The sequence below is a fragment of the Barbus barbus genome (genome assembly GCF_936440315.1).
Source record: "Barbus barbus genome assembly, chromosome: 5".
Classification (NCBI taxonomy): Eukaryota; Metazoa; Chordata; class Actinopteri; order Cypriniformes; family Cyprinidae; genus Barbus; species Barbus barbus.
The window spans coordinates 24,682,137-24,696,454 of record NC_136733.1 but is presented as its reverse complement, the minus strand read 5'-3'; the positions used below and the strand labels follow the sequence as shown (position 1 = coordinate 24,696,454).

The following is a 14,318-nucleotide window of genomic DNA, read 5'->3' as shown; positions in this document are numbered from 1 at the left end:
TTGCACGCTAAGAAAAGTGAAATTGGTCAACGGAACAGTCCCATAAGTGTAGTTGACCTAAATGCTCCTCCAAACCAAATTTCCTTCTCAGAGATACTTATTCGATATTATATGCATTTCAGCACATGAATAATTTATCAGTTAAGCTATGTAGTAGAATATAGTGCTGCTAGATGAGAATGAAGCATTTTAAGAAGGAGCATGGTGACTTCTAGTGCATTGTAAGGTACATGAATGATTATAATGAGCTACAAGGAGTGGACATGGCAAAACATACGTAACAACATACTCAAAAAAAAAATCAATAAAACCCGCCTTTCTGTAAGGCTCTCAGCAACTTCAAAACATCTCTTCCTCTCTGACACTGAGAGAGAGAGAGAGAGAGAGAGAGAGAGAGAGAGCAAGTTATCGTGCTCAAAGACTCAAGCTCATTGATACTGGACACTTCATCTAACGGATTGAAAAACAAATTAATTGGTGAGTACAAATGTTTCATACTTTACTCCTACATATTAAGTAGTTTACAGCAATATTTAAATCAATTTAGATTTTGATAATGTAGTAAATCATATTAAAACATGTTTTTTGCTGGGTTTTTTTTTATTATTTTGTTTTATTTTTTACTTTAGTCCATATTTTTGCAGATCAGTTTTAATGTTTGTCTTTTTAAAGCTGACAATAACACGTGTGACTGTTTTTGCTCAACCCAAAACATGTAGAGTAAGTGCTAAATCTCATAATGTAGTAAGTGAAATGATCTAAAGATGGTGTCTTTGTAATGTACACAGTTTCCTCTGTAATGTTATCTGAACCCATTTACAGAGAGGTAAATTGTCATAATATTTTACTAACTAAGACTATCCAGCATCTTGCAATTGCACATTAGGTCATCATCTAGCATAAAACAACATTAACTCGTATAATTTGTCCATCAAATATCTGTTAGACTCTCTACCAATCTGTGCTGCCTCACCCATCGAGGAGTCTGCTTTCACATACACTTCTAATATGCTCAATTCTCTTCATCCTTAACACCTTTTCTTTAATTTGATATGCACATTAAACATGAATCCATAATTACATTTCCCTAATGATTTTAGCAGTTTGAGTTCTTATTTAATGTGTGATACAAATATGCTCAAATGTTCAAATCATATATATATGCAACTAGTGAAACTAATGTTGCATTTCCTTTGATACTGTGACTTCCTGTCACAGAGTTTCCATCTCAGTTGTTTTTGTCCCCTTCCTCTTTTAACTGGTGTTTGAACCAAAAAGGCACATTAGGATGATTCATTAGCTCTAGCTGTTAATAGAATATTTTTTATAAATGAAGTGTAATTTAAATGGTCTCAGCAGAAAGGACTATCACTGAAATAGCATCAAATCATAATTAGTGATGCTAACTGGTATTAGAATGTCACATAGACTGTCAAAAAAAAAAAAACTGTGGTGTTATCATCTTTAAAGAAACTGATTCATTTAAAAAGAACTGTCTATTAAATACAAAACAAGCTTTGTGAGAGATGCAGGGTAAAATGTCACAAGATAGATCACGTGTATGCTTAGAAACGGGGTCAAAACAGAGATGAGTGTTAGTATAGCTTGTTTCTAAGGACATTTCTCTCTTACAAAATCACAGGCGGAACTGCATATCATCACATCTCCTTAATTATTCCAGTTGTTTTTTCTTCTTCTCTTTTTTTTTTTTTTTGGAAGAGTTCTTGCAATAAGATGCACATAAACTAAAGCCATATACAGTATAACAGTAGCATAGTTCTGCATTTCCTTCAACATAAACTGTCACAGTTTCCATTTGGATCATTTGTGACCCCTTCCTCTTTAAGTGGACTCGTCCTCTGTAAGACAGTTCATATTTCCTACAGCTTATCTAAAATTGTATGAAATAGATGCCTAATGTCCTGTATCTGTGAATGATACCACTACAGCTTTAATTTCTGCTGTATGACTAAGAAGACATCATTATGAGTAAATCAAGAGACAGCAGCCCCACATTCTTCCTGGAGACGGATGACCTGACACAGGAGGAAAGGTCAAAGGCCAAACAGACGAAAAAAGGTGCCTCAAAGGACAAGAGGCCTATGGATTCTAACTACCTGGATGAGATAGAGCAGCCTGCACACAAAATGAAATTTAACCTACACTTTGACAGGTAAGTGGGCCTCCTTAAACCACACTGGAGTATAGCATTAAAACAAGATGAGAAATCCTTACTTTATCAGATACATTCTGCACACAGGGGAATCAGAAACGTGAAAGAGGAACCAGCTCAGCAGGACAGTGAGAGGTTTACCCTCAAGAGGCTGTTTGATGCCGTGTCCAGTGGTGATGTGTCTAAACTGCAGGGTTTACATCAGTACCTGCACAAAAACATGAAACGGCTCACCGACTCTCAATGTAATTGTATTCAACGACAAATACTCTACCGCTCAAATGTTTGGGGTTGGTATGATTTTTGAAAGAAGTCTGCTATGTTCACAAAGGCTGCATTTATTTGATCAAAAATGATGTTTTATTAACAAAGTTCGGAAGGAGCGCGTCAGATACTTAGCCTAATTAACACAAGAGGAATGCACTCAAGTTAATCAACACCATAGGTATAAATACAGCTGACATACCTCTATCCTTTGACGGTTAATCAGCATCCCTCCACCGCCCCTTCTACACTGGAGGGGAGGGGAGGGGAGGGGGGGGGGGGGGTATAATTGTAGGCCTATTAGTTTCTTTGATAAATAAGTCTTACTGACCCCAACCTTTTGAATGATGTATTATACAAAGTAAGTACTGTGAATTCATGACAGATATTAATTAAATAATGAAACAATTGTTTTTATATCATCTTTAGATAAGTCCAATGGAAAGACAGCCCTGCTGAAAGCACTTTTAAATTTGAGGGAAGGCGAGAATGATACTATTGAACATCTGCTGGAAATTGCAGAGAAATTGGGAGATTTAAACATTTTAGTCAATGCTGCTTACACAGACAGTTTCTACAAAGGTCAGAGCCATGGCTTCATATTACATACTATTTTTATTAGCGTAATTATTATTAATCTAATTTTATATTAGCTAACATTAGTCATTTATTTTTTAGAAATTAACAGAATATTGATCATGTTTGACATGTCCAACCTACCCATTTTACCATGTTATTGACGGATCTCTTTGAGACAGGTCAGACAGCACTCCATGTTGCAATTGAACGGAGAAGTGCAAAATTTGTAAAGATGCTGGTTCAAAAAGGGGCTGATGTCCATGCTAAAGCCTGTGGGAAATTCTTTCAGCCCAATCAAGAAACATGCTTCTATTTTGGTAGGTCTAAGATTAAGGTTAAACTTTTGTAAGACTAATATAAGGGTCATTCCATGAAATCTGTGCATTTTCAGCTTGGAAAGATTAAAGTATAAAACAAGTTTAATCAACATTTTTTAAATATCCATAAAATGAAGAAAAGACAAGAAATCGTATTGTGCCATCTCGTGCTATATAATTTCTTATTTAACGTCTATTTTTCTACCTCATATTTTGATATTTTTTTCATTCCTGTTACAGACACAATCCTTACTATATACAGGTCCTTCTCAAAAAAATAGCATATTGTGATAAAGTTCATTATTTTCTGTAATGTACTGATAAACATTAGACTTTCATATATTTTAGATTCATTACAACACAACTGAAGTAGTTCAAGCCTTTTATTGTTTTAATATTGATGATTTTGGCATACAGCTCATGAAAACCCAAAAATCCTATCTCAAAAAATTAGCATATCATGAAAAGGTTCTCTAAACGAGCTATTAACCTAATCATCTGAATCAACTAATTAACTCTAAACACCTGCAAAAGATTCCTGAGGCTTTTAAAAACTCCCAGCCTGGTTCATTACTCAAAACCGCAATCATGGGTAAGACTGCCGACCTGACTGCTGTCCAGAAGGCCATCATTGACACCCTCATGCAAGAGGGTAAGACACAGAAAGAAATTTCTGAACGAATAGGCTGTTCCCAGAGTGCTGTATCAAGGCACCTCAGTGGGAAGTCTGTGGGAAGGAAAAAGTGTGGCAGAAAACGCAGCACAACGAGAAGAGGTGACCGGACCCTGAGGAAGATTGTGGAGAAGGACCGATTCCAGACCTTGGGGGACCTGCGGAAGCAGTGGACTGAGTCTGGAGTAGAAACATCCAGAGCCACCGTGTACAGGCGTGTGCAGGAAATGGGCTACAGGTGCCGCATTCCCCAGGTCAAGCCACTTTTGAACCAGAAACAGCGGCAGAAGCGCCTGACCTGGGCTACAGAGAAGCAGCACTGGACTGTTGCTCAGTGGTCCAAAGTACTTTTTTCGGATGAAAGCAAATTTTGCATGTCATTCGGAAATCAAGGTGCCAGAGTCTGGAGGAAGACTGGGGAGAGGGAAATGCCAAAATGCCTGAAGTCCAGTGTCAAGTACCCACAGTCAGTGATGCTGGTGTTGGTCCACTGTGTTTTATCAAGGGCAGGGTCAATGCAGCTAGCTATCAGGAGATTTTGGAGCACTTCATGCTTCCATCTGCTGAAAAGCTTTATGGAGATGATTTCATTTTTCAGCACGACCTGGCACCTGCTCACAGTGCCAAAACCACTGGTAAATGGTTTACTGACCATGGTATTACTGTGCTCAATTGGCCTGCCAACTCTCCTGACCTGAACCCCATAGAGAATCTGTGGGATATTGTGAAGAGAAAGTTGAGAGACGCAAGACCCAACACTCTGGATGAGCTTAAGGCCGCTATCGAAGCATCCTGGGCCTCCATAACACCTCAGCAGTGCCACAGGCTGATTGCCTCCATGCCACGCCGCATTGAAGCAGTCATTTCTGCAAAAGGATTCCCGACCAAGTATTGAGTGCATAACTGAACATAATTATTTGAAGGTTGACTTTTTTTTTTTTGTATTAAAAACACTTCTTTTATTGGTCGGATGAAATATGCTAATTTGTTGAGATAGGAATTTTGGGTTTTCATGAGCTGTATGCCAAAATCATCAATATTAAAACAATAAAAGGCTTGAACTACTTCAGTTGTGTTGTAATGAATCTAAAATATATGAAAGTCTAATGTTTATCAGTACATTAAAGAAAATAATGAACTTTATCACAATATGCTAATTTTTTGAGAAGGACCTGTATTGTTCATTAGAACTGTGTAATAGTTTTTACATATAAGAGCAGTATTTTAGTTTAGTTTATTTTCTCTTTTCACCAGGATTGTTTCAATTTTTTTTCAATCTTATTTTTCTCATTCAGATAGAAGAACATCCTATTTTTACAAAAGCGATAATAAAAAAGGGCTTTGACCAAAATATAGTTGAAGATACAATGAAAAAAATCTGAAAGGCCATATCAAATATATCTTTTACTATTTTCAAGAAATTAATGTCAGCAACAGGATTGACGTCATAGTTACAGGACTGACCAGAATAACGGATGAAAGGACATGCATTCTTCGGCATACACTGCACATATTTGTATACATAATATTGTGAAGTTTTACCTTTTCAAATCGCATTATATTGTTTTGCACTTGGCATAGTTGTATTAGTGAAGCATATTACTTTTCTAATGTTTATGTGTATTGTAATTAGATCATGTGTCTATGTTTGTCTTCAAATATACTGATCTGGTTCAATTATCAATGCAAGATCTTGGGCTGTGTCCAAAATCTCATGCTCTCTTTTTTGAACAAGTAATTACTTCGGTCACAAAAGGACAGGCTGTACAATTTGAAAGGATATTACTTGTAGATACTGATTTTATTCAATTAAATAATTGCTTAAATTTACACTTTGAAAATGGTAACATATTGACATTGTCAATTCTCATAAATCATCAAAAATAGAACATTATAGAAGAGAGAGATAAACTTGCTTGTGTTTTAACTGTTGGAATCCTGGTTGAGAGATGATGTAACTTCCTGGAAGTGATGTCCATGGAATGTACCATTATTTTACAAAGTTGTTTTAGTGAGGGTAACAGACATGAAATCAACACTGAAAAAAACAATAAGTAAGATTTACTTAAATTTTATTTTGCAAGTTTTTGCACACATCAATTTTAAGTACAATGTAAGTATTGAATTAATAAAAAAATCTACTTAACTAAGTTAGGTAAAATTAGCAAAGGAAATTTAACATGACCAGTTAGAGTTTGATGAGTAATTTTATTTTAAATCTTAATTATTATAAGTTAAATCTGCAATACTTAAGTACATTTCACTCAGTCGTGGCTTCTAAAATTTACTCAATCGATGTAGCACTGGGAAACAACCATGCTATTAAAGCATGTGATTCACTTACAAACATGTAAGCAAGCAAGTATATAAGTTCAAACTTTAATTTCTACAAGCTTAAATAGAATTTACTTAAATTTTTTAAATCTTGCCAGAAATAAATTATTTAATGTAGAAATTACATTTGTTTTTAATGTAGTATTTACTTAACCAAAAAAATATTTTAGTGAAAGGACAATGATAAATGACTTCTATTTTATATAAATAATGTATGCTTATGCCAAAAACATTGCTCAGCAATGAGACTATACTTGGAACAAAATGCAAATGTGATTTTTGTATTTTGCCTTCAAATTGCCAATATTACCCTTATAAAAATTATTTAAATGATGTAAAATAGTATTTAGTTGAAGAATACATAGCATTATGTTTTTTTATTTGTTGTTGTGGTAATTCTATGTTTGATTATTTTTTGTTTATATTCAAAAGGTACCAATTTCGTGTAATGACCCGTAATTCTGATAATTCTTAATACGGTAGAAATTCTGCATTTGAAGGCCACGTCCTTTTCAAGTTCTACTTAATGTTCTCATTGTTATTGACCCACTTTTAAGCTTACTTGCATCATTTACAAATTTTGTGCACAGGTGAGCTGCCCTTGTCGCTGGCCGCTTGCACTAATCAGCCAGACATTGTAGACTTCCTTATGAACAACCCTTACCAGGCGGTGGATGTCAGGGAGAGGGACTCTCATGGAAACACAGTACTTCATGCACTAGTATCCATAGCTGATAACAGTCCGAAAAACACAGAGTTTGTCATTGCCATGTATGACCACATCTTATTCAAAACTGACCACCTTCACCCCAAGATCAAGCTGGAGGATATTGAAAATAATGCAGAACTCACCCCACTCACACTAGCTGCCAAAACAGGAAAACTGGGGGTAAACCATCTTTTTTTCTGGTGCCTACTGACATTTTAATGTCCAAGAATGTAAACAATTTCATTATGTCTTGCCAAATACCAGTATTTATTTGAAGCAATGTGTGTTTCTTAAGTGTCAATTCTGTTTTTGGATGTTCCTGATTTTGTGTAGATGATTAGTCCTCATGTGATTTCAGAAGCTATTTCCCTTCAGCACATGGCATTAAGTCAGACACCACACTGATTTATAGTCATGCAGTCTACAGTGATCATCATGATGATCTTATTTAACCTAAAGTCACAGTTGTCACAATGTATTTGTTTATTGTGTTGCTTTTGTTCTATATTTTAGCTGATGCTGTTACTGATGAATAAAATGAATGCATTGCCAAAGATAAGTGACTAAATAACACATATTTGACAGTAATTTGACAGATTTCATTTTCATTTGTCAACTAGCTGTTAAAGCACATCGTGCAGCGGGAGTTTAAGGGGCACCGCCATCTGTCACGGAAGATCACGGAGTGGGCCTACGGTCCAGTGTGCTCGTCTCTGTATGACCTCGCCTCTCTCGACACCTACAACAAGAACTCCGCGCTGGAGATAATCGTTTATGGCAGTGAGATTCCTGTGAGATGACATGCTGCTAACATGATACTAATTAATTCTAGAATTAGACTTTACTTCTTTACTGGAGCAAAATTTTAATTTGTAAAGAAACTATGGATTTTGATAAATGCTTTTTATAGCATCATGCTTGGCTATTTGATCTGATTTCAGAATCGCCTCGAGATGCTCAATATTGAGCCCTTCAACCGACTAATTGAAGAGAAGTGGGAGAGATTTGCCAAATGGATGTTCTTGTTCAACTTTATCGTTTATGTTATCTACCTTTTCATCTTCACTGCAGTAGCTTATCACCGAGAAGCAGGGAAGGACTTTAACAGCCAAGTAGGTATACAGCCCAGAGGTGGAGACTACAAAAAGGCCGTGACATGGGCAGGGGTTTGGCTTTACATCACATTTCATGCTAGACACGAATATGTCTGTCTACATTGTCTCAGACTAAATAAAACCAACTTCTCTGGGATATATGCATACTTACAACTAATTCCAGTTCAATGTCTGATTGAAACTATACTTTGTGCATGCTTAGTGTAAATGTTTCACTATTTAATGCCATGTATCATCCCCACTCTTTTCTTTTCAGTCATTAAAGTCCCCATTTCATTATAAAAATAATAGCCAAGACTACCTGCTTCTGACAGGACACATCATAAGTACCACTGGAGCACTTTACTTCTTTATTAGAGGAGTATGTTCGTTTAAAACAAATTCATATGTAATTTTCATGTACATTTTTTTTCTTTACAGAAATGAATGAATTCCCTTTTGTTTTAAGTTGATAGACTTGTTTAGGAAGCGTCCAGGATTTCAGTCCCTGCTCATAGACGGATACACCGATCAGCTTTTGTGAGTCCTTTGAGTCTCTTGCTTTATTCGACTATTAATAATTTCTCAATACAGATTAATATGCTTGAAATAACATTCTTTGTCAGTTAAGTTTTTGAAGTCGCTGTATATGCACAATGCACAGTTAAATTGCACTACTCAGACTCATTTTTCCTACTGAAACGGTAATCATTAAATGCATACATTGTTTATTCTTGCATTTTATTGCATTAGTTTTCTGCAGGCCGTGCTCTTTCTGGTGTGTGCTGTACTGTACTGCTTGGATAAGGACCAATATGTGGCCTGGCTAGTTTTGTGTCTTGCCTTGAGCTGGGTAAATCTACTCTACTTCTCCAGAGGGTCCAAAAATATGGGAATCTACAGTGTCATGATAGAAAAGGTGAGGGATAATTGTCTTTCTTATCCATCATCCTGTACAGTGTTAGTAAATTATGGTTTGTGCAGCTCTGTAGAAAGATGCTATGCAACACATTTAATGCCTCGTAGTGTAGACTAGTCTTCACAGTTAAGGCTTTTTTACTTGTTTGTACTCACACTCTTTAATTTTTGTCAGATGGTTCTTGGGGAAATTCGTCGATTTCTTGTCGTGTACATGGTCTTCCTCATTGGGTTCTCTGCAGGTACTATTGCATGCATTCACGAATGTCCTTGACTCTTTTATTACAATTAATTTCATATTTATAACAACACAACAAACACTTCCCAATTACACTACTGTTTAAAAGTATGGGGTCAGTAGATTTTTAGATTTTCTGAAGGATATTAATACTTGTATTCAGCAAGTATGCATTGTTAATTAAAATTGATAGTAAAGACTCTTACATAAAACATTATATTTTTAAATGCTGTTCTTTTGAACTTTCTATTTTTCAAAGAATCCTGAAAAAATATCACTGCTTCCACAAAAATATTAAGTAGTACAACTGTTTTTCTTTAATATTTAATTTAATTTAATGTTAATGTTGAAGCACAATATTACTTGGTGAGCATTAGAGACTTCTGTCAAAAACATTAAGAAATCTTATCGACCCCAAATATTTGAATGATAGTGTGTGTTAATGATTTGATTCAACAGCCGTGGTAACTCTGCTTGATGTGGATTCTATCAGCAAAGATCAAATAGCAAACGTTTCTGAAAAACAATGTCATGACAGTTCTGACGAAAACTGTAAGAAGAACACATTCAAGAGCATCTACTTCACCACTCTGGAGTTGTTTAAGTTTACGATTGGCATGGGAGATCTGGAGTTCACCGATCAATATAAATATACAGAGGTCTTCTATGTGCTGCTAATTCTGTATATAGTGATGACTTACATTTTGTTGCTGAACATGCTGATCGCTCTGATGAATCAAAGAGTGGATGAGATGTCCATAGAGAGCACCAACATCTGGAAACTACAGGTGAAATCAAAGGCAAAGTTAAAGCCGTCTTGTGTCTGAACACACACTGTAATCACTTGAAATGATTCAATGGGCAACTGTTTGTGCAAGATATGAAATGGTTTGCAATTTTATTTGTTTAATCAGGCAATAAATATGATTGTTATTCACAGCGTGCAATCACCACCTTGGACATGGAGTGGATTTTTCCCAAATGTCTGAAGATAAAGCTGCGCTCTGGGCAAGAGAAGGACCTAGGCGGGGGGCAGGAGCCTGATAGACGCTGGTGCTTCAGGTGACCCTGGTGGCTTCCACCCGAAACCACAAGATCTGAAGTTTGCATTTGTCTCCCATCTGAAAATGGGCAATACATTTTGAAAAGATGATAATATCATGCATACTTACCCTGTGTTGATCTGTTTACTTTCAAACACATGTGAAACTAATGAGCAATAATTGAAGCATGTGCCCTCTTTCTTTCAGCGTGGAGGAAGTCAACTGGAACCAATGGAACACAAACCTGGGTGTAATTACCGAGGACCCTGGGAAATGCCTGCCTGTACCTTCCCCAACTGAACATCAGAGAGGTAGTTGATGCTAAACAAATATGTGTTATTTATTTTTATCCTATGTCATATCATGTGTATTGGTTACAGAGCCCAACCAGCGTGGACTCCTGCAAACGTTCAGTAAACGTTGGACACAGAGACCACAACACAGAGATGTACAGGAGCTGAGTCCTCTAGCTGAGGCCTCTAGCTCCGTCTGATGGTTTTATAATCCGTAATCTATTGCAATCTATTTTGCAGTTCCCTTTCATTACAACTGATGTAGGAATAATTACATATTATGACTGGTTAAAACTTGACTGTGGTTCATTTAAAGAACAAAATACTCCTCATTGGTCATTCATGTTATGCATCATATAATTTTTTTTAATGAATATATGTGTTATTTAAGAAATGATTGTCCCACTGTGCTCTCATTTATAAATAAAATTTACATCCACACTAGTTTTTTTTTTTGATAGAACAGAATATTAACAGTCAATACAATTACAATACTTTTTTTTTTTTTTCAAATGCTAGGGGGAGATATAAACATTACAAGAATACATTAAGGAGTGTACAAGCCTGCAAAATTCAACTAGCTTTTTGTTTCATCAAGGGCAATATAGATTCAATATAATGCTTTACTTCATTTTTAAATACTATAAAACATGTTTTTCCCCCTAAAAATTTATGAATATGAAATGTAACCATTCAAATTTTTAAAAATAACAAAAGTGTGGGTCTGTTTATATGTTGAGTTTACAATAATGCCTAAAAGAACATTTACATCAATATTTCCAACAATACAAATCATGTACATTTTGCACCCCCCCCCCCCCCCCCCCCCCCAAAAAAAAGAAGAAGAGATACATAAGTGCAGTGCCAAAATAAATAAAAGAGCTGTCTATGGCTTCTGCTTGCAAACGCTACAGCATAGACCTACATCTGTACCTTTTTAAAATTTAACTAAATAAAGTTTATAAAAAGTTTTTAAAGCAGGGTAAATTTTGTAGAGTTTAAAAATATACTTTAAGCTTGTTTGTTAAGAGATAGCAATTGCCAGAAGCCAGACTTTTTTGGGGGTATTTTAACAGAATTATTCAATTCAACTGTACACAAATGTTGTTTTACTCAGTATAGTTACTCTAAATGGATGTATAAGCTTTGTAAAGTTGTTGTGAACGATTTATATTGTGAAGTGATATACAAATAAATTCTGAATAAAATTCAATGGACTATGCAAAACTGTAAAGTAGAATTGTATATTCTGGATGTTTAAACCAGGTGTGTCTCACTCGTACTGGAAACTGAAGCTGCGGGCTCTTTGATGATCTGGATGTTTCAGTATTGGAGTATTTGAGGTAAAGATGGTTTTTAAGGCATCAAAGGCAGGTTGAGTCCATGACAGTTTCTTTGTTTTTCAGTTGAGTAATGAAGTTAGATGTGCCGTGATGGTACTGTAGTTACAGACGAACCTTCTATAGATGTTAGCAAATTCTAAGAACATCTGTAATTCTTTTACTGTGATGTGGCCACTCGGTGACTGCCCTGACTTTTGCAGTGTCCATCTCCACTCCTCTGTGACTGATCTTATAGCCCAGGAAGGTTGTACTTGAGACATGGAATTCAGATTTCTCTGCTTTGACATACAAATGGTTTGTCATAAATCGAGACAGGACAGTTCTTACATGAGGGATGTGTTGCTCACTGGTATATCAAAATGGCATCAATGTAGGCAGTGACCGTGATTTAGAATGTCATTTATTAAGGATTGGAACACAGCAGGCCATAACCAAGGCATAAGCAAGTATTCAAGGTGTCCTCGTGGTGAGAAAGCCGTCTTCCATTCATCTGCTACTCTGATTCGGATTAAATTGTAAGCGCTAAGCAGATCTAATCGGAAGCTACTAATACTCATCTATTTCTCCGACCTCATTGCTGCAAATGGATTTCGGAACAAGAAATCTGTAGGCTACATGTGTTTTGTTACACTACTAAAGTGCAGTAATAAAGTTCACTTACAGTTCTAACAAACTTCTGTTAACCATTGGCTGTTACTGTCGTTATATTTCTTCCAAATTCAACATGTTAGTTAACCTCAATGGTAGTGAAGTGAATGAGCTTTCTAAGGCGGTCTCAACTAATAAAAAAATAAAAAAGGAGTGGGTTTGTGCTAAACAACTGTTGCACTGGAAAAACAAAATACTGAAATGCTGGAAAATATTTACAAGAACAATATTTCATAACTGCTATACCACAGCAAATGGGAGCTGTTAAGAGCAAAAAGAAGAAAAGCACATTTGAAATTATTATGGCAGCAACATGTAGGCCTATGCAATACAATTTTAAAATATATATTATATAGGCCTAGAATTACATAAAAATATAAACCAAGTAGCTTTATGAGGTTGCATTGACTTATTTCTGTCAGGATTGTGGACTGTCTTGTGTGTGTTTTGCTCCCGTGACCCAGCTTCTCCCCAGTCTGATTGTGTTCATTTGCTCCAGGTGTGTCTCATCGTCTTCCCCAATTACCCAGTGTTTATAAGCCCCAGTCATTTCAGTTAGTGTTTGTCGGATCTTGTACGTCATTCCTCTTGTTTCCTGTGCCTTCCATGCTCCCAGTTGCTGATTAAAAGACTCGTTTGTGAATTCCTCGTCTCCTGGCTTCCTTGTTCCCTGGCAGAGTGTGACAATTTCTGCTTATTTCCACATTTTTAATGACATCCATCATTTTGAGAGATAAAATGCAAGACAGAAAACCATTTCAACTATTTTCATATTTTTAAACAGGAGATTTAATAAGTAAATAATAAATAGGATATTGCTAAATATGAATTCATTCTTATTATTCCAGGCATATGACGTTTTATTTACAGCAGTAAACAATCATGTGTCTGGCCATGAGGGCAGTGCGTTCCCGGTTCGAAGGATCACAGAACTTGCTTCTCCACTGTAAATAAATCGCCATCTGAACCTATGAGTTTTATCACTTAGGTGCTAAGCAAATGTATTTTTACAGAAACAATTACTCTCCATTATCGGGCTTATTATGTCCTCTCAGAACCTGCAGGCCGCTGGGGTGAGGTGTATTTTTCTCTCCATCCCTTACTAGCTTGTACTTATTTGAACAATGACTGAGACTTGGTGTTACGAGCACTTCCTCTGTCTGATTGCCTCTTCGAGATGAATCACTTTTTGTATTCCCCAATTGTAAGTCGCTTTGGATAAAAGCGTCTGCCAAATGACTAAATGTAAATGTATTATTGGCAGCGGCAGCGCTCTGTCATGTAACACAGTTCTGCAACAGGAAGTGGAGAGAGCGTTTCCATTTCATGTAGTCTACGGAAAAGATGTTGACTCAGCGGTTGGAGTTGCTAAAACTCCAAACAAAAGATATAACACTTAAGACCATGTTGGTCTCTGAGACATCTGACCTACCGTGCTGGTATGGTATGATATGACCTACAATGCTGGTGGGGCCATTTTTTGTATTAAATGTATAAATAATCACACTTTGTAATGAAGTGTATTTAATTGAAAATATTTTAATACTGTATCATTCATCAATTAAAAAATCATTACTTTTGACTAACATGGGTCAAATTCATCTATTGTTCATTATGTAACTATTGTTGTTGAGTGCAATACAAAACCACTGTGATGTAAAATACAAAATATGTATTTTTTAAGAATATTTC

At 36.0% G+C, this 14,318-nt stretch overlaps 1 protein-coding gene across 2 annotated transcripts; it reads left to right on the top strand.

Annotated features, from left to right (window-relative positions):
- The first annotated feature begins 357 nt into the window (after positions 1–357).
- Positions 358–11,208, top strand: LOC306870411 (transient receptor potential cation channel subfamily V member 1-like). 2 transcript variants are annotated; one of them, XM_079417666.1, is made up of 16 exons: positions 358–477; positions 1,950–2,173; positions 2,261–2,418; positions 2,867–3,019; positions 3,196–3,333; positions 6,931–7,229; positions 7,670–7,840; positions 7,991–8,161; positions 8,421–8,525; positions 8,613–8,683; positions 8,897–9,062; positions 9,237–9,303; positions 9,759–10,087; positions 10,240–10,361; positions 10,550–10,653; positions 10,723–11,208. In XM_079417666.1, the coding sequence occupies exons 2-16, from the start codon at positions 1,986–1,988 to the stop codon at positions 10,833–10,835; spliced, it is 2,355 nt and encodes a 784-aa protein (XP_079273792.1). In that variant the 5' UTR covers positions 358–477; positions 1,950–1,985; the 3' UTR covers positions 10,836–11,208. The 2 variants fall into 2 exon arrangements, with proteins under 2 accessions (XP_079273792.1, XP_079273793.1); XM_079417667.1 differs by having other exon boundaries at positions 370–477; positions 1,978–2,173.
- Positions 11,209–14,318: the final 3,110 nt, after the last annotated feature.